The sequence below is a fragment of the Sturnira hondurensis genome, unplaced genomic scaffold, assembly GCF_014824575.4.
Source record: "Sturnira hondurensis isolate 20B ecotype Veracruz unplaced genomic scaffold, ASM1482457v3 Scaffold0019144, whole genome shotgun sequence".
NCBI lineage: Eukaryota > Metazoa > Chordata > Mammalia > Chiroptera > Phyllostomidae > Sturnira > Sturnira hondurensis.
The window spans coordinates 2,362,633-2,390,266 of NW_028091775.1; the positions used below are offsets into that span (position 1 = coordinate 2,362,633).

The window sequence follows — 27,634 nt, forward strand, 5'->3', positions numbered from 1 at the left end:
AAATTTTTCCTCAATATTAGTTGTAACATTTTGAGTTCTGGCCAGCGATGTAACATAGAACATGTCTCTCCACAAAGTACATCTTCACAAAGCTCATACACATTGTATCTGTCAATTTTTTTTGATTTTTGTTAATCTAATACCTTCAGTTTGTGGTGTCTTATTATGAGCAAGATTGGGCATTTTTACGTAAGGTAAAGAGCCATTTCTATTTATTTCTGTGAACTTGTTTATTTTTCTAACCCATTTTTTAAGAGAACACAGTTGACATTTTCCCCTAATTTTAGGAGGTGTTTATATTTTAGGGAAATAAAATCTGTTTACTGAGACTTCCCAAATAGGTACCACTGACCCTGAGTTCTACGTGAAACCAGAGACTCATATGTCTGATTACCTAACCCATGTCTGCACATGGTTGTCTGTTAAGTATCTAAAACCTGATGAGTTCAAAATGGAACTCCTGATTTCTCACCACACACTAACTCTTCTCTCTAGACTTCAGTAACATTAGTCCCATCATTTTAGGTTTTTTAGGCCAAAGACTTAGAGTCATCCCTGACTCTTCTCTTTTTTTCAGTTAGCACACGGGCTTTGTCACCAATTCCTATCGGTTCTACATTCTACTTTCTAAATATATCTGGAATCCTACCTCTTTTATTCAAATCTGTTACTTCAACTCTGGTCTGAGCTAGTCTCTCTCATCTCATGACTATGACTGCAATAGTCTCCCGGCTGATCTTTCTTGTCTCACCACACCCTCCCCCCAGTACAATCTTCACAAAATAGCCAGTGTTCTTTAAAAAGTATGTGTGGTTGTATCACATTATACCTCACAAGTTTCCCAACCCCACCCCCCATTGTAAAAAACAAAGTCCTGTGGTTGCTCTATACAGCGTCCACCATCTGGTCCACCACCCTCCAACACTGCTCTCTGACCTCAGCCTCTGCTGCCTGTCCCAGCACTCACTCCGCTCCAACCCCACCAGTCTCCTGTTGTTCTGTGAGCAAGCTCCCCTTATTCTAGCCACAAAGCTGTTGATTTTCCAACCCCTGAATCTGGAATGCTCCTCCTCGACGTGTTTCTGTGGCTCACTCCCTCACTTTCTCCCAGGAAGAAAATATCAGTGAAGCCTTCCTCGAAAGCCAGAGATAAAATAATAAGCTCCCCTTCTGCCACACTCACTACTCCCCCTAACACGCTCTTCCCTGGAGGCACTCAGGACCAACTGACCTCATGATTTATTTATTGTGTTGATTGCTTCACTCATCGGAAAGTAGCCATGAGGATGTGAGCTCTGTCTAGTTCACAGCTCTATGCGCAAGTTTCCAGAACAAAGTAGGTACTCTGTAATTTTCTTTTTGTAATAAATGAGTAGATGAATGAATAAAAGAATGGATGAACATAGAGTTATGTTCTATTGACTTTACAATGACATCAGACAGAAATATCTGTGAATCAGCATAATAAAATAAACTCAAGTTCATAATAAAGGTCTAAAAATGTATAGTTGGTATTAGGAAAACTCTGGTTTGTGTCATCTTAGATAATATAAAGATAAAATCTCTTAATAACACTTTGTTTTATAGGTTTCTATGGGGTAATAATATATGCCAAATATGAATTTTGTGATACTTTTATAGTTATATTATTATTACAAATAATTGTGCATGGATTCTGAGTGACATATTACTAAATATTTAGAATTAAACACACACAATCCCTGCTCATCCAGAATAAGAAAAGGAAGTTAGTGTATAGTTCAGAGCAAAATGGGAGAGTACCCTCATACGTACAGCATTATGTGATTGCAGGAGAGGCACTGGTTTGAGTTGTCTGAATTAAATATGTTTAATTAATGTTCTACCGTGAATACAAAAATTGATTGGAATTCATTGGGAAACAACAAGAATTTTTGCTACTTGCTGTTTCTTAGTGAAAGAAAATTCAAATTCAATTGAAGAAGATATTCTTTTTTTCTTTAATAAGTGATTTATAATTTCACTGGTTCTAATTTACTGTAAGCAAAGCATCAGATTAATAATGTGTTAAATATGAGTTATTAAGTTCCCATTAGACGAAATTACCACCCCTGGAGATCTACAAAGCTACTCTGAATTAATTTGCATTCTTCCATAGATACCCACTCTACCTCTTCTTAAATGACACAGATACTTTAGGGTGTATATCCTGACATGCCCCTTCAAGAAAAATAAGTCATCTGATGCACTCTGAAATTCCCAATTCTATGTTATTTTGCAATAATAATAATAATAATAATAATAATATTTTAAAACGGTTCTTGAAGGTTTCTTTTGATTGCTCTGCATATTAGCACAGTTTCCAGGTAATCCATATCCAAATCCATTTTCACTAAACTATAATGGAGCAAAAATCTAACTATTTATATTTTTCCAACTGCACTTAAAGCCACCAACATAAAGCCACCGTAAAATGGACTGACTTGATGTTCGGTTCTACATATTGTACACAAACTTACACAGCATAATGTTTCATCTGAGAAACTTACTGAAATTGAACCAGAACTCGGTAGGGCTCCTCTAATCTGTAGGTAGAAACAAAGGCCTTATGACTTTTACCCACCCAACTGAGACCACAGTGATAGTTCGAGGGGAGGAATCATTTTAAAGTGTCTGAACTAAGCTTGGTCAAATATAAATGAATTAAACTAGCTGATTCAGTCTTCTCAACAACAGATTAACATTATCAGTATATGTATGGACTTGATTTTGTGGTGATAATGAAAAGAACTCTAGGGAAAGAGGAAAAACTCCAATAACTGTATATAGAGAGAAATGTTTGCAGTGCAAATTGTGCTCTCTGGACACATTAGTCATATTAACTAATGAAACCAGGCCTATGCATATTTACTAGCCACATTTCTGCAAAGCAGATTTAGTAACTCAATTCCCCAAAGCTAAACAGGGTATCAGGCTGGATTAGAAATCAAAAGTCCCTATGCTCGAGCTCACATGATGCACTCACATCTGTTCCCTGGTGCACAGCATTAATTTTAGCGGTAATGCACCCAGCATTAGTCTGTGTTGACCCAGAAAGGTGCTGGGTCACGCAGGGCAACAGCCTCAGTGCTCTCAATTTAATCTGATCCCCAAATCAGAGACATATCGTCCCTGTCTTTATCCGCATGTAAGTACTAAGAGTTTACTGAGCAGAGAATGCCAGGTTCTATGGCTTCATTTTCTTTATACTCTGTTGCCAAATGAATATTTCTAAAACACTACTCTGAAAGAGTCATATTCCTTCATAAAAATTTCAATTATTTCCAAAGACCTTCTTCTTTGTTTTAAAGCATGTATTATTTGTTCAAGTCCAAAAATGTACCTGCTGGGTGCATTAGACACCACGACCTATGTAAAGAAGAAAATTTAAAAATTCAATGTGGATTTTTAGGGGAGAATAACTGTGGCAGAGATGGAGAGAATGGATTAAGGGAAGAAAGTTCATGGGGACAGAAAGAATGCTTGGAAGGCTTTTGCACCAGCCCAGGCAACATGTGATAAGAATCTGAACTGTAACAGTCAGATTGAGAGGGGAATTAAAATGTTATTTAATAGACTGAAATAATAACTTATAGAGGGATAGGAAGGAAGGTGTTCCAGTTTTCTAATTTGAGAGAGCTGATAGATAATGATGTGAGAAACAGAGAGATGGCGAGTCCTCTGGGATGTGTGGAGAAGCACAATGGAAAGCGCGTGGCTTTCAGTGGGCCAGACTTTAGAATGAAATCGAATCCAAGGTTTACCTCATACCAGCTGTGTGACTTTGAGTGAAGGACATAGCCTCTCTGAGTTCCAGGTGAAAGGGGAAAAACATCTGATTTTTCAGAATTCTTTTGAACTTTAAACTGGATAAAGTATATAACTATACTTTAGTATACTTGGTGTGGGCTCAATAAATCATAGCTGTTAATATAATTATTGTTTCTAGATTGAGATAGCCCAAGTAGGAGACTGAAAAACAGCTGTCAGACACAGCTTTAATGTCCTCTGCTTAACCTGGAAGGTGTGCTGAAGAAAATGGAAAACTTTAAATATATAGGGTTGTTAAAGGGAAGTATATAGTTAATTTTTAACCTGCTTGCATGGAGACTTTTGACTAATCTGTAGAAAGATAAGGAAGCAACAGATCTCACAATGAGATCCGAGTTGTGGTAGAGTACAGAGAGTGAGGAGATTGCGCCAAAATTTTTCTAGGATTTTCTAGCCCTGGTGTCTTCACAATAGGTTCTTCATTAATGCATGTCTTACCCAGCACACTGTTCAAGTCCATCCAAATGGAATCTCTTTCATGAAGCCTTTTCTGATCTTCCCGTAGAAAATGAGCACTTCTTGTGCCAGAATCCACAAAAAATGTGTGTACATCTCCCCTAACACATTCAGTGCATTCTAATTCTTCATATAATTGCAGGTATAAGGGTTTCATAGTCAAAAAAGTCCTTGAGAGTGAAGATCATGCCTCACTCCAGCCTTTTCGCTGTGTGCCACAACTCCCGATTCTGCTTTCTGTGCAGTCAGCTATCAGGAAACATTTCATGACTAACAGTAAAATGATTTAGTGACAGTGTGATGATTATCACCTCAAAATCAGTCCCTTCCTCAAAGAATCAGTGTATTTATATTAAATTAATCAGAATTATTTTCTTTGGTATTTTTCAATTAATAGAATATTATTTATACCATTCAAATGCATTGCTATCATAATAAGACTTTAGCAAATTATTTTAATTAGAAATATATATATACATATATATATGTGTGTATACATATATATACACATATATATATGCATATATATGTGTATATATATTTATATATATATAAATATATAAATATTTATATAAATATATATATTTATATAAATATATATATGTGTGTGTCATTTAGTGAAGTTTGATGTTTGGGCCTAATCATAAACCCTATAGTGACATAGCAATGTTTTCTTTCTTTCTTTGTTTTTAATCTCGAAGTCTCCAATATTATTCTCTATTCATCATTGAATTTTCTATGCTATTATCTTATTACTTAAAACATGTTAATTAATATTTATATTGTTCTTTAAGACGGGTCAAAATGAAATTGGAATCAATAAAATTATTGATTTTAAAATTTGCTACACCTTTGCCATATACACATTGTCTCACCAAACATATTCCACACGTTTCTCCAATATGGTAAAAATAAGAAGGACCTTAACACCAAAATGTAGACACAAGAGTTTGTTTGCAATTCTGTCTTCCCGTTTCCTTCCACTCAGCTCAGCATTGCTTTTTATGCTCCCACTTTCAACGTTTATTTTAGTTCTCTTCTTGCTCCTGACATATGTGTGGTAGTACCTGACAATTTTAAAAGTTGCTTACAAAAAGAGAGAAGAATGCTTTCCTGAGGATGTCACTGTCTGGAGTCAAATAAGCCACTTTTGCAATAAGAATTTTCTTATGTTTATTCAAAGATTTCTATTCTTTTCTCTTATGACTTGATAATAATCCTGCTATTCTAGCCCTTCAGTGAAGCCGTGTTTAGTACACAATTTGAGATATTTGCAGCATACACTGTTCTTCCTATAAGAAGAGATTAGCTTTTTAATAATAGCTTCTTTTGAATTAGGAATTTGCACAATAGGAAACCACATGGGCAATGTAATCAATGGTTTTGTGTAGGCTTTAATAATTTCTTTGTTCTGAAGGTTTTTCCAGTTTCTGTTAGAAAGATAAAGTAACTGCCACTCCTCTCCACTCATTACTTATTTTGATGCAAAAGCATTGATAATTATCCAGGGTGTTTCTTGATACCTTTTAAAAATTCATTTTTAGCAGACCTCTACCAACTAGGAATATCTCCTTCAAAGATTTACAATGGCTTTGTTCAGTAGTGTAATCAAAACAAGAAAGCTTATGAAATTTGTGGCCAGACAATCTTGATTGGAATCCCACCCTAGGCAAATTGTTTCACCCCCTCTGATTTCCTTATCTGTAAAGTGAGACTATTGTGAGGTTAAATAAGATTACACACGTAGCCCTGGCTGGCGTAGCTCAGTGGATTGAGCTCGGGCCTGTGAACCACACGATCGCAGTTCGATTCCCAGTCAGGGCACATGTCTGGGTTGCAGGCCAGTTCCCAGCAGGGGACTCATGAGAAGCAACCATACATTGATATTTCTCTCTTTCTCTCCTTCCCTTCCTCTCTAAATATAAATAAATAAAATCTTTAAAAAAATATTACACATGTAAAATATGGACCAGTGCCTTGCCCATCAATGCACCCAACAAGGATAAGTTGGCTTCATTCACAGAGAGTTAAAACCTGCTTGATCCAGATAAAGAGGATAGTGCTCCTCTTGGAAAGGAAGAAGATGCAACAAATAAAGTCTATCATATTCACACTCAATTAAGTGATAAGGAAATGATTTTACTCGTATAACAAAAAGTCCAGAGAACAGAAAGATTCCCAATTTTGGATATCAGGGTTTCTGCTCAAATTCTATATGATTCCTTTCTCCTACCCTCCTCCGCATGTTGGCTTTTTTGTCAAGCTACCGCCCTCAGAGTCACAAGATGGCTGCCTGCAGGAGGGACAAAGACAACTCATCTTTTAATGCTCATGAGGATGAGAGTTGAAGTTATCCCCCAACTGTGGCCTATTAGACTGTCCCTTTGATCTGGTTAGGGCATCAGATCTTGTAATAAAGTTGTTATTGGTCCAGTGGTAGCCAATATCTTTGGTAAATATTATATAGGTAAATTGGTGTTGCCAATTTACAACCAGAAAATAAGCTTCAAAGGCTTTTTAGACCACAATGCTATAAAAGAAAATTGAAATCAGAAAGAAAGTTTCCTAATGCCAAATCCAGTGATCATAGGAAAGCCATACAATTTTATTGCTAGGCTTAAAAATTAGGTGATATATAGATAGGTACATAGATGATACATACATACATACATAGCTGATAGATAAATAGACATAAGTGTATAAGTATGTGTATATATGTAAATTACTTTAGCATTATTTTAATAAAATTATTGTTGAGACCTTAAGTAACATTTAATTTGCTTTACCTTTTCTTAAGAAGATGACCTATATAGCTTAAATGTTCTGCAACTCTTTAGTCTTGGCATATTTCTGAAATGCTTTCTTCAGACACTATTCAACTCATTTATAGTCACCTTTTCAACAAAGCGATCTGTGGCTAAAGATTTCCCTAGGTTTAAGTTGATCTGAGTCTTGCTTATGATACCCTGGTCAATTCTCACAATTTATATTTGGTTCTGGTCTTCTTGTCTTTATTCCTCTAATTAATGCTTTATAGCAGCAAAACACTGCTGGTGAATTCCACTAGCGGGCATGCATTTAATCCCTCGGAGTGAGTATTCTCGATGGGGACCCAGGTACATGCCACAGGGATACAAGAATAGCAATTGGATTAGTGATTTTACTTAAAGTAATTAAGGTATATTTTTCACAATGGAATGTCATACTATATCCCCAAATAAGGGAATGTGCTTAAAGGTAAAGGTATTTCTTTCTTTTCTGAAATCACTCCCTATCCCAGCAGTAGTACTAGCACAGCACATAGAGACATTTCTTGAGGAACCAACTTGTTTTATATATAAATGCATGTATATGTATATGTGTTGTGTATATATACGTGTGTGTATGTATTAGATACAACAAACAATGATCACCCGCTCTTTCTCTTCTTACTTGAAAAGACGATGTTATGTCTTACTCATTATCAGGGAAGCCCTTCAAGTTTAACCAACTTTTGACCTACACCTTCTAGATAATGCTCGACCTTCTACCCAACACATACCTTTGGTGCTACATGAACAATTAGTCATAAGTTATATGCTCCTTCCATGGCTGAGAAGTTCTCTAAAACACGCACAAGCTGTGGTGAATCTGGAGGCCAGAGGCCTGATCTTAGAATCAAAGAACGCAGATAATAGAACGCAGATAGGAAGCGATTAAGAAGTTCTACCTCCAGACTTTCGAAGCTAAGCTGTAGCCATCTAACCAAGGGGTGCAAATCAGATACTTTCCATTAAGATAAGACTGATTATGGACACCCACAGCCCAGTAGTATCATAAGGTTTCTCTTCAGTTTATTTTTATTTTAAACCATGTAGAAATTTGAGACTAGGTTAAAATAAATCCCATATGTTTGCATTTGGGTTCATTTCCCTAACTCAGTAATTCTATCCCATTGAAGTACAAAATCTTAGACATTCCAAGCTGAGTCACCAAAAATATTTATGGAGAAGAAATTAACTAAAATTCTCAAGACTGACTTTATTTAGGGTAAGAGAAAACTAAAAATGGTTTGCTTTTTCATCTCATGTGTCTACCAGCAGCTTTGTCTATCATAAAAGATCTATAACTTCTAAGTGGTTGCATGTTTACTAAATGAATAAAAGAAAGGCAAATTTTAAAGTAATTTAAAACTGTTTGACAAAGTGCTACAAAACTCCCCACATGAGAGCTAATTTCTGGTGAAATTTTATATGACTACTCAGGGTAGGGTAGAAGAATTAACAAAATTTACATTTTAAGTTCACCGTGATTTTATGGTATATGTTTTCAACCCACTTAACTGCATGTGCGTATTTATGACCTAAGAATCATCTGCTGGAAACTATGAAAGAATGAAGAAATACAAAGCCACTTATCTAAGTGAAATTAATATAATAAGGAAGCTCAACCAGATGTAGAAAAAATAAGATTCATAACTAAAATATAAACACATATAAATGCATACTTTTACTCCCTCGTAGGAAGTCAGAAATTCCTTATAGTCTTCCTGTGTTCTCACTCAGTGCAGCACAAAGTTGAAATTATTCTTTTCCTAGATTGCTTGTTGTTCAAGTTTAAGAGATTGTGATGCAATGCAGTTCCCTGATCCATGTCTAATAGATTCTTCTTTTTTTTTTTTTGAAGCTTATCTGGGCTGCAGTTGTATTTAAAAAAAAAAAAGAAGGAAGAAAGGAGGGGAGGGAGGGAAGGATGGGGGAGGGAGAAAACAAGTAGACATACGGAAAGAAAACATTCATTCATGCAATAACCATAAAAGGAGTGGTGACAGGATATGGAAGTCAAAGGAGAATATAAAATTAATTAAACAGAGTAAAAATATAATAACATGTAGAGGCGAGAGATATCATGTTGTTAGGGGTATCATCATACCCACCCAAGACCCTCCAGGAAAACACTTATAATTGAAAAGTTTGGTTTATTGCTTCTTGCAGCATGAGAGCACATATAGCATGGAGAATTATGGGGGATTTCAGTAAGAGGGTGTTAGGATTTATACAGAATTTAGGTTTGGGTTAAATGCTTTGGGAAAGAGTATAAGGATATGGGGCTTTTATCTGGATAAGATGCTGCCAGAAAGTAGGGGTAATTCTGCAAATGGTTATCTTATTTTTTTAAAGATTTTATTTATTTATCTTTAGAGGGGAAGGGAAGGAGAGAAGGAGAGACATATCAATGTATGGTTGCCTCTCGTGAGTCCCCTGCTGGGAATTGGCCTGCAACCCAGGCTTGTGCCCTGACTGGGAATCGAACCACAATCGTGTGGTTCGCACTCAATCCACTGAGCTACGCCAGCCAGGGCTGGTTATCTTATTTTTATCTAGGAGGAGGTAAGACAAAGCGAGGCTAAAGCTGTCACTAGTAAAGAATCAAATAGCCCAGTCACTTATATTATCCACATGAGGAATGTTTGGTCATTTTTTAATTTTTTAAACATAATATTTCTTTTATTGTTGTTCAAGTACAATTATCTCCATTTCCACCCCACCATGCCCTTCCCCCACACATCCTGCCCCCCACCCTCAAACCCACCCCCTTTGTCTTTGTCCATGTGTCCTTAATACATGTTTTCTGATGCTCCCCCCCATTATTCCCTATTATCCTTCTCCCTCCTCCTCTCTGATTACTGTTAGATTGTTCTTTATTTCCATGTCTCTAGTTATATTTTGCTTGCTTGTTTGTTTTGTTGATTAGGTTCCACTTACGGGTGAAATCATATGGTATTTCTTTTTCACCACTTGGCTTATTTCACTTAGCATGATGCTTTCCAGATCCATCCATGGTGTTGCGAAGGCTAGGAGCTCCTTCTTCTTCTCTGCAGCATAGTATTCCGTTGTGTAAAAGTACCATGGTGTTTGATCCATTCATTTACTGATAGGCACCTGGGTTACTCCCAGCACTTGGCTATTGTAAATTGTGCTGCTATGAAAATTGGGGTGCATAGGTTCTTTTGAATTGGTATTTCAGGATCCTGAGAGTATAATCCCAAAAATGGTATTGCTGGGTCAAAAGGCAGTTCCAGTTTTAGTTTTTTGAGGAAATTCCATACTGTTTTCCACAGTGGCTTGACCAGTGTGCATTCCCAGCGACAGTGCACTAGGGTTCCCTTTTCTCCACAACCACTCCAACACTTGCTACTTGTTAATATGTTTATGATGGCTATTCTCACTGGTGTGAAGTACTATTTCACTGTTGTTTTAATTTGCATCTCTCTGATGGCTAATGCTGCTGAGCATCTTTTCATATGTTCATTTTTTCAATCTTGATGATGTTCATGTTTTTATCTATTTTTTAGACATGATTATAGAGTGGTCTTGCATTGATTAGCTCTGGCTTGGTCAGAGTGACCTTGTCTGATGTTGCTGTCCTGTGAAATTATACACGTTGACCAAGATTTGGCTGTGAGAATCAAGACAGCTGGTGGCAACACCAAGATCTGGATGACAGCAGCAGGCCAGCTCCTAGACACCAGGTGTCTCTTTTCTCTTTCTTAGGAGGAGGCACATTAAAATAGGGTAAGAGAAAACACAAAGGAAAATAGCTAACATTTATTTATTTAACACATATTACAAGCCAGACAATATTCAACATGTTAAATACCAGACACTATGCTAACTGCTTTATGTGCATGATTTAATATTCCTAAGAATACTATGAAGTCCTATTTTAGAATATATGGTACTAATAAGGAAAATAAGGCTTAGAGAAATAAAAGTCACTTTCTTAAAATGGCTTAACATGTAAAATATTGAGATTAGAATCCTAGGCCTATTGATTTAAGAGTGACTGTGCCATATAAAAGAAAATGAGTATCAGTATAATAATATCAGTATATTAAGAGATAAACTCCATCCTCAAACTATAAGATGCATGAGGACAGAGATACTGCCTTTTTCATTTCTGATGTTTTCAGATCAACCAGATCAATGACTTACCTACAGCGGTGCTTAGTAAATATTGAATGATCGATGAAATGGGTGATGGATGAACTGATGGATGGAATCAAAAGTTCATACTTGATCAGGGTCATGACTGTTTAATAAAGTTTTATTCTGTGTCCCATAAAGTGGAAAGAAATGTCATGGTATTGTTTATGGGATTACTATATTACATCCTAGAGTGTAATAAAATAATAGCGATTACTCAGCTTTTGGATTTCATGTGAGCTTTACAACAACTTCTATGTGTATGTTCTTAAAAGTAGATTATTATCTTCATTTCTATATGAATACATGGAAATTCAGGTCTGTTAAGTCCTCATGTAAGATTATATAACTGGCAAATGGCCAAACATGGCCTTGATACTTGGCCTCCGACCTTTCAGACCGGTGGACCAGGCTGCAAACTACAACCCAAATGTTTAGATGCGCACTGAAGCGCTTCGTTCTCTAACCCCCTGTAATAACACGTACTGTGTGTGTGATATTAGAAAATAGTATGTAAATGCTTTTAGAGCCATTGTTCCACTATGGCTCTGGAATCCAGCTCCCTACCTCAATAGGGGAAACCACGTTCATAGAGGTCAGTTGATAAGTTGCTCACTTCTAGTTTGACTTTTTTTTAAAAATATATTTTATTGATTATACCATTACAGTTGTTCTATTCCCCCCTTCATTCCCCTCCACCCACACACTCCCTCCCCCACTATTCTCCCCCCCCTTAGTTTATAACCACGTGTCTCAAGTTCTTTAGATTCTATATTTCCTCCACTATTCTCGCCCTCCCCCCTGTTTTCTACCTACCATCTATGCTATTTTCTGTGCCTTCTACCCCCTTCTCCTCCTCCCACCCCCCTGTTGCTAACCCTCCATGTGTTCTTCATTTCTATGGTTCCACTCCTGATCTAGCTGTCCTCTTGGCTTGCTTTTGTTTTAGGTGTGGTTGTTAATAGCGGTGTGTTTGCTGTCCTTTCACTGTTCATATTTTTCATCTTCTTTTTCTTATATAAGTCCCTTTAGCATTTCATATAATAAGGGCTTGGTGATGATGAACTCCTTGAACTTGACCTTATCTGAGAAGCACTTTATCTGTCCTTCCATTCTAAATGAAAGTTTTGCTGGATAAAGCAATCTTGGCTGTAGGTCTTTGGATTTCATGACTTGGAATACTTCTTTCCAGCCCCTTCTTGCCTGTAAGGTCTCTTTTGAGAAATCCGCTGACAGTCTGATGGGTACTCCTTTGTAGGTGACTGTCCCCTTATCCCTTGCTGCTTCTAGGATTCTCTCCTTCATTTTGGTCTTGGCTAATGTAATTATGATGTGCCTTGGTGTGTTCCTTCTTGGGTCCAACTTCTTTGGCACTCTCTGAGCTTCCTGGATTTCCTGGAAGTCTATTTCCTTTGCCAGACTGGGGAAGTTCTCCTTTATTATTTGTTCAAATAAGTTTTCCACTCGTGGCTGTTTCTTTCCCCCTTCTGGTACCCCTATAATCCGGATGTTGGAACGTTTAAAGATGTCCTGGAGGTTCCTAAGCCTCTCCTCATTTTTTTGAATTCTCATTTCTTCATTCCTTTCTGGTGGGATGTTTTGTTCTTCCTTCTGGTCCATTCCATTGATTTGAGTCCCAGTTTCCTTTCCATCACTATTGGTTTCCTGTGCATCTCCCTTCATTTCAATTAGTTTAGCCTTCATATGTTCCTCTAATTTGTGACTATAATCTACCAGTTCTGTGAGCATCCTGATAAATAGTGTCTTGAATTGTGCTTCTGAGAGGCTGGCAATTTCTCGGTCGCTTAGAGTTATTGGCTCTGGGACTTTGAGTTCTTCTTGCGCCATCTTTCGGGTTGTTCGTGCCTGTTCCATAGCAGGATCAGAGCCCTAAAGTGTTCACTAGAACAGGGCAACTAAGTCGCTGGGTTGTGATGTTGTATGTGGGGGCGGGGTCAAAGAGGGAAAATGGCTTCCCTCTGCCGCCTGCTGCCGCGACCCCCACCGGCACCGCAGCCACCACCATCACCAGGCCCACGCGTTTCATTCCACTGCACGTGAGTGTGCCACCACTGTCAGCCCTCCACCACTGGGTTCGCCCCCCGGGGCCTGCGTGGTCCGTCTCACTGTGCGCGAATGTGCGACCTTGGTCAGTCTGCCCCACACCCCGACTGGTTCCAGGCTGCCTGCGCACCTAGGTCGGGGGATCTATCCTGCCGACCCAGCTCCGCTGCTGGCTCCGCCTCTCTTACCGTCCCCTTGAACGGTTCGTAGCTGTTGGACTTCCATATAATTTCGTTTTCTGGTCTTTGGGTGTGTCCTAGTTCTCCAAAACCTTTGTTGTATTCAAACTTGGTTGTGGGAGAAGGCACAATGTTTCCACCTATGCCTCCATCTTGGCGGAAGTCCTAGTTTGTCTTTACACATGCCTTTTATCTATAGGTACTGGATGGAGCAATATTTAAATATTTATATGAGTTTATAAAACCAGAAGAAATTGTATGTTACATTGTTCTCCTTTTAAATGAGACTTCAAATAACATAATTATTATTATTTTCATATTTGGATTTTTTCCCTATGGATATGATTTTTAAAGCTTGGATCTGACCTTGAGTAAAGCAATATTCATGATATTAATCTGCTACTGCAAATATCAGTCACATTTACCGGGTTGTAGATTTTAATTTAACACCAATAAAAATCATTAAAAAATGACCTGGCTGCTCATGATCATTTATTTACATCTAATGAAAGGATTGTCTATGGAATTTTCTAGTCAGGTTGTATGCCTTTAAATAGACAGGCAAAACAGAGAAATAGGATATTTTGTTTACAGGTAAATGTGAATCAATCTGGTTTCATTCAAAGAAAATAATCAAGCTCTTTTCAAACAATATAAAACCCAAAGTGATTGCCTGTTGGGGGGCTGCTTATCAGCCTCTCTTCTCAGAGGAATGATTGCCCTGTTGGAGCTGCCGCAACACATGCTACCGCTTATCTCGTGACTCCCCTGCAGTCTCCAATGTTTATTAACAGCTGATTTTCTGTAGTCGTGGTTTCTTCCCTCCTTCCCTCCTCCAGTGTCAATTAGTTTCCCCAAATCTACATCTAGTCTTCATTTTCTTATCAGTCTTGCAAAAGGATAATTAGTTCATTATTGGTTTTGAAGAGTCTTTCATATGAAGTGGTGCAGCTCTGGTTTCAGGCAGACATTTAACAGACTCCTTATTTGTTTTATTCTTTGTCTTATCATTTTAATTAAAGCCCCCTGAGACTGAGTCTTTTGTAGTAACCAACAAGAATAACAGGAAATGGAGAATTGTTGCTTCCACACAAAATGCAGTATTCATCAGAAATTCCTGGGGAGATTCTAACACAGTAGACTTCAAACATGTGAGAACAACTGTACGCACCCAAGAAAAACCTGTTCATAACTCTCACACCTGTCTTTTAAGTTTTTTATTAGCCTAAAACCTAAGCAGTGCTCCTTTTGGGGGGCTCAAATTTTACTGTATTATCCTAAGGTTGTCCTATAATTTTTCAGCACATGAGTTTCTTTTTTTCTTTTTTTTAAAGATTTTATTTATTTATCTTTAGATGAGAAGGGAAGGAGAGAGGGAGAGAAATATCAATGTATGGTTGCCTCTTGTGCTTCCCCTGCTGGGAATTGGCCTGCAACCCAGGCATGTGCCCTGACTGGGAATTGAACCTCTCTCCTTTGATTCACAGGCCCACACTCAATCGCTGAGCTACATGAGCCAGGGCCTGAGTTTGTTGTGTTGTTTTTTTTGTTGTTGTTGTTTTTTTATGTGAGAATTGCATACTTTCTGTCTCTCAAACACTGTCTAATTTTTGCAGTTTTTTTCATCCTTGCTATATAGAATTTAACATTAACTCTCTGATTTACTGAACAGACACTGTCCTGGATTCCTGATATTGAATGGCTATGGGAAAAGAATAGGTGGCTTGCCTTCATTTTTAGATATGGATGATTCAAAATAGCCTGAAAGCTCTAGTCTCACACTGTCCCTATACTTCTTTGATCATATATTGATAGGTTTTTTTACCCAGAATCAGTACAAGAAGTGGGTTAGTTATTTAAGTAGAAGTCAGTATATGTTGGGGCAACATATAAATGGTCCAATATAACCCATGTTTCTCCTTAACATACAAATCAAGTTTTCTATTATCTATAAAAATCAAAGAGATACAAAAATACCTAACTTCCTAGAATCCTAAATGCTGATTACTATTATATGTTTAATTATAGCTTATTTATACTTAGAAATCCTTTCTCATATCTATATATCTTTAATATAATAAATTGATTCAAACAAACTAAAATATAAATTTGATTCTTGTATGGCTTTGAATTCATATATCCACTAACAACATATAACCATATTACAATGCTGCAATGAAAAAAAAAACAGGCCTTGCGGATGCTACTACTACCTTGGATACCCCCCGCTCCCAGCCATTGTCAGCCCCACTGTGTTCCTCAACATCACTGGGGATGGCAAGCCCTTAGGCTACATCTCCTTCCAGCTATTTGCAGACAAAGTTCCAAAGACAGAAGAAAACTTTCACACTCTGAGCACTGGGGAGAGAGGATGTGGTTATAAAGGTTCCTGTTTTCACAGAACTATTCAGGGATTTATGTGCCGGGGTAGTGACTTCACACACCACAGTGGCACAGGCAGCAAGTCTGTCTACAGCAAGAGATTTGATGATGAGAATTTCATCATGAAGCATACAGGTCCTGGCATCTTGTCCATGGCAAATGCTGGACCCGACACAACAGTTCCGTTTTTCATCTGCACTGCCAGGACTGAGTGGCTGGACAGCAAGCGTGTGGTCTTCTGCCAGGTGAAAGACGGCATGGATGTTGTGACAGCCATGGAGCGCTGTGGGCCCGGGAATGGCAGGACCAGCAAGAAGATCGCCATTACTGACTGTAGACAACTCTAATAAACTTGCCTTGTGTTTTATCTTGACCACCAGACAATTCCTTCTGTAGCTCCAGGGAGCACCACTTCACCCCTACCTGCTTGGAATGTTCTATAATCTTCACATTCTCCCCACGAGTTCATTGGTCCATTACCCTTTCCAAGTCTAGGTAGATTGCAGAGTTCAGTTTGTGATTATAAAATAAAAACTAAACAATAACAAGAATTTAATATGTTGTCTTCAACTTCAGCTGTGGTTATCATCAGATGTATCTGACATAATGTTATATGTGTTTTTCCTGTCGGTACATTATACTTATATGGGGAAATACAAAACATGTTCATTATACATTGCTCTGTAACAAATTATCACAAAACATGGCAGCCTGAAACAAGAAATTGTTGTTATCTCACAGTCCCTATGGGTTATGAATCAAGGTAGTGTAGCTATGTGCCTTTTGTACAGACTGTCTCATGAGACTGAAATCAAGGTGTCAGCCAGGACTGAGTCATTTCAAAGTCTAAATGGAAGAGGATATACTTCTAATACACCAGCACTGCTTTTGGCAGGGCTCAGAAGGTCCACTTTCAAGCCTATTCACTGACTGTTGACAATCCTCAGGTACTTTCTTATATAAGCCAGAGACATCAACCCCTTGCCACATAGGTCTTTCCATAGGCCTGCCTACCACATGGCAATTCACTTTCCCCAGACCAAGTGCCCTAAGAAAGAACGAATGAGAGAAGACAAGCAAAAAGGAAGCCACAATCTTTTTAAAATCTAATTTTCATAAGCAACCTCCCATCACTTTTTCAGTATTCTTTTTGTTAGAAGCAAGTCACTAGGTCTAACCCACATTCAAGGAGAGAGAATTACACAGGTCCATAAATGTCGGGATCCCATTTTAGATGAGATCCATTTCAGAAGCTTTATACCACAGTCCACCCCTCGTAGCCAAATGGTTCATGCCCTCCCCCAACATCTAGTCCCCAAAGTCTCACCCCATTGCAATAAGTTGGAAAATGCTAGGTGATGTTCTTGCAATAACAACTCTAAAGCTTGGTGCGGTAAAAAACATAGTTTTATTTCTCAGTCATATGTATGTCCATCATGAGTTAGCCATAGATTCTTCTTGTGTTGTCCTCACTCAGGAAGTCTCCAAGGTCACTGGGGCTGGTTGGAGGGAAGAGGACATTGGTCACTGGCTGTTAAAGTGTTCTACAGAGAAGCGACACATGTTACTGCTACTCAAGTAGCAGGGCCATACTAACTTTAAAGGAAGAGGAAAGTGCATTTCTATCATGTACCTGGAAAGAACAGGAACAGAAATATCAATAAACAGCCCCAACACTAACAAAGTGGGTACAGTTACATAATTAAGCTCTACCTAAGTACATACCAAAATGATTATAGGCCAAATTTTGATACTGAACTCATTCCACAAATATTTACCAACTACTATTTTGCACAAGGTTTATGCAAAATGCTAAACTCTAAACGCAGAGAACAAAGCAGTTCTTCCTTACCTTCTGATTTCTGAATATAGTGGGCAAAGTGATATATAGATAAGTGCAAAGTAGAAATTATTATTAAAATGTTGTTTAAGACATACTAGAGGCACCTCACAGACTTGAAGGAAGAGATTGGAGAGGACATCTTGGTGTAGATGGATTCTGGTAAGTTCTGATAGATATATAGACATAGGCCAGGTAAAGAAAGTAAAGACAAATTTTTATTTTATTTTTCCCCCAATTATTTATTTAATTATTTTTCAAGTACAGTTTTCTGTCTATTACTCCTATCCCATCCCACTCCCATGCTCCCCCCTCCCTCCCATTTCCACCCCTCTCAGTTGTTGTCCATGTATCCTTTATATATGTTCCTCTAAATCCCTCCCCTATTTCCCCTGAAATTCCCTCCCCTCTCTCCCCTGGTCACTGTCAGCCTGTTCTCTATTTCAGTGTCTTTGGTTATATTTTGCTTGCTTGCTTGTTTTGTTGTTTAGCTTCCTGTTAAAGGTGAGATCATATGGTATTTGTCCTTCAACATCTGGCTTATTTCACTCAGCATAATGCTTTCCAGTTCCATCCATGATGTTGCAAAAGGTAGGAGCTCCTTCTTTCTTTCTGAAGCGTAAAATTCCATTGTGTATATGTACCATAGTTTTTTGATCCATTCATTTACTAACGGACACCTAGGCTGCTTCCAACTCTTGGCTATTGTAAATTGTGCTGCTATGAACATTGGGGTGCATAGGTTCTTTGGGATTGGTGTTTTAGGGTTCTTAGGATACAATCCTAGCAGTGGAATTGCTGGGTCAAAAGGCAAGTCCAATTTGAGTTTTCTGAGAAAATTCCATACTGTTTCCATAATGGTTGTACCAGTCTGCAATCCCACCAACAGTGGACCAGAGTCCCCCTTTCCCCACACCCTCTCCAACATTTGTTGTTTATTGCTTTGTTTATGATAGCCATTCTCACCGGTGTAAAGTGGTATCTCATTGTGGTTTTAATTTGCATCTCTCTGATAGCAAGCGATATTGAGCATCTCTTCATGTGTCTCTGGATCCTCTGTATGTCCTCCTTGCAGAAGTGTCTGTTCAAGTCCATTCCCCATTTTTTAATTGGGTTAGTTGTCTTCTTAGAGTGAAGTCGTGTGAGTTCTTTGTATATTTTGGAGATTAAAGCTTTGTCTGAGGTATCATTGGCAAATATGTTTTCCCGTACAGTTGGTTGTCTTTTTATTTTAATGCTGTTTTCTTTAGCTGCGCAGAAGCTTTTTATTTTGATGAGATCCCATTTGTTTATCCATTCCTTTATGTCTCTTGCTCTAGGGGACATACCAGTGAAAATGTTGCTGGGTGAAATATCTGATATTTTCCTGCCAATGTTCTCCTCTAGGACTTTAATGGTTTCACGGCTTATATTTAAGTCTTTTATCCACCTTGAATTTATTTTGGTGTATGATGTAAGTTGGTGCTCAAGTTTCATTTTCTTGCATATAGCTGTCCAGTTCTCCCAACACCATTTGTTGAAGAGGCTATCTTTACCCCATTTTATGTTACTGCCCCCTTTGTCGAATATTAGACTGTAGAGGGTTGGGTTTATTTCTGGGTTCTCTGTTCTGTTCCATTGGTCTATGTGCCTGTTTTTATGCCAGTACCAGGCTGTTTTGATTACCGTGGCCTTGTAATACAGTTTGATATCAGGTATTGTGATCCCTCCTACTTTGTTCTTCTTTCTTAACATTGCAGCTGCTATTCAGGGTCTTTTATGGTTCCATATACATTTTTGAAGTGTTTGTTCTATGTCTGTGAAATATGCCATTGGTACTTTAATAGGTATTGCATTGAATCTGTAAATTGCTTTGGGTAGTATGGACATTCTGATGATGTTAATTCTTCCAATCCATGAACACGGTATATGTTTCCATTTGTTTATGTCTTCCTTGATTTCTTTCTTCAGTGTTGTGTAGTTTTCTGCATACAGGTCTTTTACCTCCTTGGTTAGATTTATTCCCAGATATTTTATTTTTCTTTTTGCTATATTGAATGAGATTTTTTTCTTGATTTCTGCTTTGGCTGATTCATTGTTAGTATACAAAAATGCCTTTGATTTCTGGATATTGATTTTGTATCCCACCATTTCCAAAACTCAATGAAGAAGAAGTAGAAAGCCTGAACAGACCAATAACAGCAAATGAAATTGAAGCAGTAATCAAAAAACTCCCATCACACAAAAGCCCTGGGCCAGATGGTTTCACAGGAGAATTCTACAAAGCATTTAAGGAAGAGCTAACCCCTATTCTTCACAGACTATTCCAAAAAATCCAAAATGATGGGAAACTCCCAAACTCTTTTTATGAAGCCAGCATCATCCTAATTCCAAAACCAAATAGAGACACAACAAAGAAAGAAAACTTTAGGCCAATATCACTGATGAACATAGATGCTAAAATCCTCAACAAAATATTGGCAAATCACATCCAGCACATCAAAAAGATCATACACCACGACCAAGTGGTATTCATCCCAGGGATGCAAGGATGGTTCAATATCCGCAAATCAGTAAATATAATACACCACATAAACAAAAGCAAAGACAAAAACCACATGGTCATATCAATAGATGCAGAAAAAGCTTTTGATAAGGTACAACACTCATTTATGATAAAGGTACTCAGCAAAGTGGGAATAGAGGGAGCATTCCTCAATACAATAAAGGCCATATACGAAAGACCTACAGCCAACATCATACTCAATGGGCAAAAACTAAAAGCTTTTCCACTAAGATCAGGAACAAGACAAGGTTGTCCACTTTCACCACTTCTATTTAATATAGTATTGGAAGTTTTAGCCTCAGCGATTAGGCAAGAAAAGGAAATAAAAGGCATTCAAATTGGAAAGGAGGAAACAAAACTGTCATTGTTTGCAGATGACATGATAGTATACATCGAAAATCCTATAGACTCTACCAAAAAACTGCTTGAACTAATTAAAGACAAATTTAAAAAAAATTAAGTAAGATGAATGTATGATGATTATCCTCCCAGTCAAGTGGCCTGATTCTTCTGCATCTTTGGTTCATTACTGCCTTACCTAATCAAGTAACTGGGTAATTGTACATCTAGGCTTCCTCATCTGTGAAATGAGGTTTAATTAGGTACTGTCCAAGATCTCTTCCAAGTATAAAATGCTATGATTATTTCTGGCTCCAGAGGATATTTTTTCAAAACCACCTTTTATAAGATAATGATAAAATAATTATCTTATAAAACATTGTCTTACTAAAAAAGTTCAGTGAACACCTATGGGAACCTGTCCTATCTGAAAATAGTAAAATTGTATTTTCATCTCTTCTGAGGTACAGGTTCAAAATTGATCACAAAAAGCAGAATTATGACATAGTTTAGAATATACTGATATGAAAGGGTTCTTGATGGCAAACTTACACTCTTGGGTTGTGTTCATCTTTAATCTACCACCCTAAACATTTCTAATGACTCTCATATATAAAGACAGTATGTATATTCTACATGTTGGTTTTGTTGACTTGCTTGTGAAAAGACTCCAGTCACCTCCTTCCCTGCCAATATACACACAAAATTTATTTTGCACTGCAACTATGTTGCTAGGTCGATTTTCACTCTCCTAATTTCATTGAATGTCATGTTCTTCATTGGACTCCTCAACCCTTTATGGATCTTCCTATTTTCATGGAAAATCTTGGAAAGTCACATTTAAGTCATCACCAGTCATAGCACAACCGTCATTTTCTACCAGTCATCTGAGCAAGCTCTGGTTCAGGATTCTTCCCTCTTCCACATCAGGCTTTCATTCCCAACATCCTCTTTCACTGGTCTAACCTAGATTTTCAAAGCAATATCCCTACCAAGTATTGGTGAAGATGTGATACAATAGGAATGCTTATATGTTTCAGGGAGTATAATTGCTACAACTACTTTGGAAAACAGTTTGGCATTATCTACTGAAATTAAACATATGTATACCAGATGATCCCGCAATTTCACCTTTTGTTATATACAACATGTGTACCAAGAAATATCTACAAGAATGTTTATTGCAGCCTTAATTATAATTGCTCTGAACTGTCTATGACCTAATGTCCATCAGCAATAGAATGAATATATAAAGTGTGGTATATTCAGATGATATTTGACAAACTGCAACATGAATAAAGCCTGTAAGCATAATGTTAGGTAAGAAGCCAGACACAAAATAAGGTAATGCATGATTATACAGTGGTTGGCAAAAATAGGTTTACAGTTGTGAGTATGTGAAACAGTCTATTCTTGTGTTATTACTTTGTTTATTATTGATGAAAGGGGAAAATGAGATTGGAAAGGAGCATGGGAATTCTGTAGCACTAAAAATATTCTATATATTTTGAACTTGGTGAAGGAAGCCCTGACATTTGCTTTTCATATTTCATTGTTTATGTACTTAAATCTATAAATGCACTGTCTTTTTATTTTAAAAAATAATAAAAAGGACTTGGGCTTCCAAGAAGTCCTGCTCATTTTTTAAAGGGACCATGTGGAAGTACACACAAATTTGAAATAAAAAACTTTTCATTTTTTAGTAATGAGAGGCACAATCAAATTCTCAGTTTTTATATCTTGCCATGTGTATTATGAAAATCTTATACTCCAGTAACCTTCATCATTGTAGAACATTTTCCCTAAGGGTCTTTGTCAGTTGCAACATAATTTAAGGAGGATTTGTTGTTATTTAGTTAACAAAATTTCAAGCCATTCAATCTATTAAACACACACACACATAATATGACATTAGAAAATAAGCAGAAGGAACGAGGTGGGGGAAGGGGAGAAGGAACGGAAAGAAAGATATGAAAGATATATTACTTAGGGGTCTAATGTGTCTGACCAGACAAAGCTTAAACACATACTCTCTTCCCTGTCTCTTCTGGCTTTTTACTGTATGATTTACATATGAAATAGGCACTTGACAATTTTTCAAGATAGGTACTTTTAGGGTATCTCAAATTCTATATTTTCCTTGGTGTTTACATACCTAGGGTTCCTTATCTAGTATAAACTTGAATCTATGAAAATTTAAGAACAATGATTAAAGTAAAACATGCAAAAATTTTTAAATAAATGTGAATGAAAGCCTCTTTAAAAGGTCACATTGCTTGTGCTAATGTAGAACCTGTTCTAAAATGACATGCTCTTTTGATAATCCAGATTTTCTTTCTTTTTTTTTTTTTTTGGCTTGGTGCTTGAGAATAGGGTTAGTAATAAGAAGAAATGCCACATGAAGAAAACTTTCCTAGTTTAAATGGAATTATTAAAATATCACATTATCACATATAAATTAAATTTCAGCTTTTCTGTAGAATTTTTTGTTTGAAGTATTTTTAATTAAAAGATACCTATTACATATAATATAGTCATGGGTCATTAACAAAATTTGGGGTTTTCACATTATAACAGAGGGGATGCCATATAGCAAAAATAAAAATAGTGAAGAGGTCCAAAGTATGTTTTATGAGCCAGAATGTAAAGTATAGATGATTTGACTCAAACTATCACCATGTATAAAATAAAATAAAAGATGATATTTTTCTGACATAAAACATACTCAATAAAAGGCTTCTTATGAGGTTTTTCTTTCATAGTGGGGCTGATTTATGACCAAAATAAATAGAAACCTTCAAAATTTCTGTAAATACAGGAATACCCCCATTCTATTGTGCTTCACAGATATTGCTAATTTTATTTTATTTTATTTTATTTTATTTTATTTTATTTTATGTACAAATTGTAGGTTTGTGGCAACCCTGAATCAGGCAAGTCTATTTGGCACTATTTTTCCATCAGCATTTGCTCACTTTGCATCTCTGTGCCACATTTTGGCAATTTTCACAATATTTCAAACTTATTATCATTATTATATTTGTTTTAGTGATCTGAAATCAGTGATCTTTGATATTACCATTGTAATTGTTTTGGGAGTCACAAACCATTCCCAAATAAAATAGCAAAATTAATCGATAAATGTGTGTTTGGGCTACTCTACTTTCCTTGTGCCTCCATATTCCCCAAGACACAATAATGTTGAAATTAGGTGATTTAATAACCCTGCAATGGCTTCTAACTGCTGAAGTAAAAGGAAAAGTCGTGTGTTTCTCACCTTGAATCAGAAGCTACAAATGATTAAGCTTAGTGAAGAAGACATGATAAAAGGTAAGATAGGCTAAAAGCCAGGTTTCTGATGCCAAAGAGACAAGTTGTGAATTCAAAGAAAAACATTTTGGGCCTGGCTGGTATAGCTCAGTGGATTGAGCATGGGCTGTGAACCAAAGGGTTGCCAGTTCGATTCCCAGTCAGGGTATATGCCTGGGTTGCAGGCCAGGACCCTAGTGGGGGCCACATGAGAGGCAATCCCACATTGATGTTTCTCTCCCTCTCTTTCTCTCTCCCTTTCCCTCTCTCTAAAAAAATAAATAAATAAAATATTTAAAAAAACATTTTGAAGGAAATTATAAGTGCTACTCAATGAACAAAGAAAAGATATAAGAAAGTGGACCAGCCTAACGTATTGCTGATACTGAGCAAGTTCTAGTGGCCTGTATAGGAGATAAAGCAACCACAACATCCCTTTAAGCCAAAGCCTAATGCTGAGCAAGATTCTAAATCTCTTCACATCTATGAAGGCTGAGAGAAGTGAGGGAGCTGCAGAAGAAAAGTTTAAAGCTAGCAGAGGTTAACTGATGAGGTTTAAGAAGAGAAGCCATCTCCATTACAAAGCTGCAAGCCCTGATATGTAGAAGTTGCAGCAAATTACTCTGAATATACAGCTAAGATAGTTAATGAAGGTGGCTACACTACCAAACACAGATTTTTCAATGCATTCAACAGATGAAATAGCTTTATATTGAAATAAGATGTCTCTTCAGGTTTTCATGGCTGGAGAAGAAAAGTCAAAGTCTGGCTTCAAAGGACAGAATGACTCTCTCTTTAGGGATTAATGCAACTGGTGACTTTTAGTTGAAGGTAATTACTCACTTACTATTCTGAAAATCCTGGGACTCTTAAGAATTATGCTAAATGTATTCTTCTTGTGGTCTACAAAAAAAACAAAGCCTGAATGAGAACACATCTGTTTACAGCATGGTTTGCTGTATATATGCCCATAATTGAGAACTACTGCTGAAGAAAGAAAGAAAGAAAGAAAGAAGAAAATAAAAGAGAAAGAAAGAAAAGAAGATAAGAGAAAGAATTATTTCAAAACATTACTGCTCATTTACAGTGCATCTGGTCACCCAAGATCTCTGATGGAGCTATACAAGAAGGTTAATGTTGTTTTCATGTCTGCTAACACAACGTATCTTCTGCAGCCCATGGACCAAGGAGTAATTTCAACTTTTGAGTTTTATTTAAGAAGTAGATGCATCTTGTAAGACTATAGCTGTCATACATAGATTCTTCTTGTGGATCTGGGCAAATAAAATTAATAAAATATTCACCATTTTATATTTCCTTAAAAGCATTCATGATTCATGGGATGGAGTCAAAATATCAACATTAACAGGACTTTGGAAGATTCTGATTCCCAGTCATCATGAGGAGCTCAAGACTTCAATGAGCCTTGAGGAAGTTACTGCAGATTTGGAAACAATACAGAGAGAGTTGAAATTAGAAATGTAGCCTTAAGATGTGACTGAATTGTAACAATTGAATGATAAAATATTAACAAATGGGAAGTTGCTTCTTATAGATGAGCAAAAAAGTGATTTCTTGATATGAAATCTATTCCTGGTGAATATGCTGTAAAGACTGTTGAAATGGCAAGAAAAGATTTAGGATAATACGTAAGCTGAATTAATAAAGCAGCAGCAGCACTTGAGAAGATTGCCTTCAAGTCTGAAAAACTTCGACTGTGGGGGAAATGCCATCAAACAGCATCACATGCTACAGAGACATCATTCATGAAAGAAAAGGTCAATTTAAGTGGCAAACTTCATTGTTGTCTTACTTTAAGAAATGCCACAACCACCAAAATCTTCAGCAACCACCAATCTGAGCAGTTGGCAGCCATCAAAATCAGGTCAGGATCTTCTACCAGTAGAAGTATTATGACTCACTGAAGGCTCAGATGATGGTTAGCATTTTTAGCAATAAAGTATTTTTAATAAAGGTATGTACATGTTTTTATAGGCATGAAGGTATTATTGCATACTTAATAGACTGTAGTCTTAGTGTAAAAATAATTTTCATGTGCTTTAGGAAACCAAAAAATTTGCTTGACTCACTTTGTTGTGTTACTCACTTTATTTCAGTGGTCTGGACCCAAACCAGCACTACCTCCTAAGTATTTCTGTACTGTAACATGTATCCAGTCAAATCATGCATCACCATCAGTCATTCTGCACTCACAAGTTACTGACTTTAGCTCTTACAATTTCTCAGCCACAAGTAGTCAAAACTTTGGCATAATCATGGAAATAAAAGAACTCATATTATCACAACAGTTTTCTTATTGTTTGTTTGATTCTTTCACCCACATCAGGCATACAATACTATTCTATTAGCTGGAACATGCTCACTTGACCAAATCAATTTCAAAAATCTATTTTCTTTGCTTATGAGAACTTATGATGTATTTTCCCCTAACCTTCAAAAAAAGAAAACAAAATGAAACTTAATAATTTTTATGTAAACCACAGCAGAAAGTTCAGTTGACCTAAATATTAAGAATGACTTAGATAAAATTGTTTTTTTTTAAACGTTTCTGGCTGGTATTAAATACTTTCGGTTGTTTCCTCCCATAGACCAACAGGTCATCAGATTGATATTTATACTTAGAAAAGAAAGATAGCTTTGTGGGTAACTGAGAAGTAGAAGCGTTGTCTTCATGTCTTGAACATTTTAAGAAATGGCTTCAACTGGAAAACCCACCATGCATTTGTATGGTACTAAGGAGCAGGAAAGGTTTTCAGGAATATATGTAAAGGACATATAGACAAAACCAACGGGAGGTAGGATCAAGGGTGGGAAGTGGGGATGACTGAGGTCAAGGAAAGTGGTGAAGGAAAAATGGAGACAACTGTATTTGAACAACAATTTTTTTAAGTTTAAAAAAATAAAGAGACAAGTGCTTTGCCAAGGAAAATTACATGTTAACATTGATTGGAGTGAACTACAAATTTATTACTACCATAAAATCTAGCCTAAAGCAGTCATTCAGTATTACTGTACCTGAGTTGGAACCATGTTTGAGAATTTTTACTTTAGGTTAAAAGCCAGCTACTTTTAAACAAAAATGGATTTGCCTTTTGACCGAGCAATTCCACTGCTAGGATTATACCCAAAGAACCCTGAAACACCAATCCAAAAGATCCTATGCACCCCAGTGTTCATAGCAGCACAATTTACAATAGCCAAGTCCTGGAAGCAACCTAGGTGCCCATCAGTAAATGAATGGATACAAAAACTATGGTACATGTACACAATGGAATTCTATGCAGCAGAAAGAAAGAAGGAGCTCCTATGCTTTGCAACAGCATGGATGGAACTGGAAAACATTATGCTAAGGGAAATAAGCCAGGCAGTGAAAGACAAATACCATATGATCTCACTTTTAACAGGAACCTAAACAACAAAACAAACAAGCAAAATATAACCAAAGACACTGAAATTGAGAATAGGCTGACAGTGACCAGAGGGGAAAGGGGAGAGGGGAATTTTAGGGAAAAGGGGGAAGGGTTTACAGGAACAAATATTATAGACACATGGACAAAAACTAGAGGTCATGGAAATGGAAGGGAGGTAGGGTGGGCTGGATGGTGGGGGGCTGGGATGGGAGTAAAAGGCAGAAAACTGTACTTGAACAACAATTAAAAATTTGGGTGGGATGGGATGGGAGTAA

The 27,634-nt window shown here is 37.0% G+C and overlaps 1 protein-coding gene across 1 annotated transcript; it reads left to right on the plus strand.

Annotated features, from left to right (window-relative positions):
• The first annotated feature begins 7,377 nt into the window (after nt 1-7,377).
• Nucleotides 7,378-16,244, plus strand: LOC119004187 (peptidyl-prolyl cis-trans isomerase A-like). The gene is made up of 2 exons (XM_037070930.1): nt 7,378-7,421; nt 15,705-16,244. The coding sequence occupies exons 1-2, from the start codon at nt 7,378-7,380 to the stop codon at nt 16,240-16,242; spliced, it is 582 nt and encodes a 193-aa protein (XP_036926825.1). The 3' UTR covers nt 16,243-16,244.
• The last annotated feature ends 11,390 nt before the right edge of the window (nt 16,245-27,634 follow it).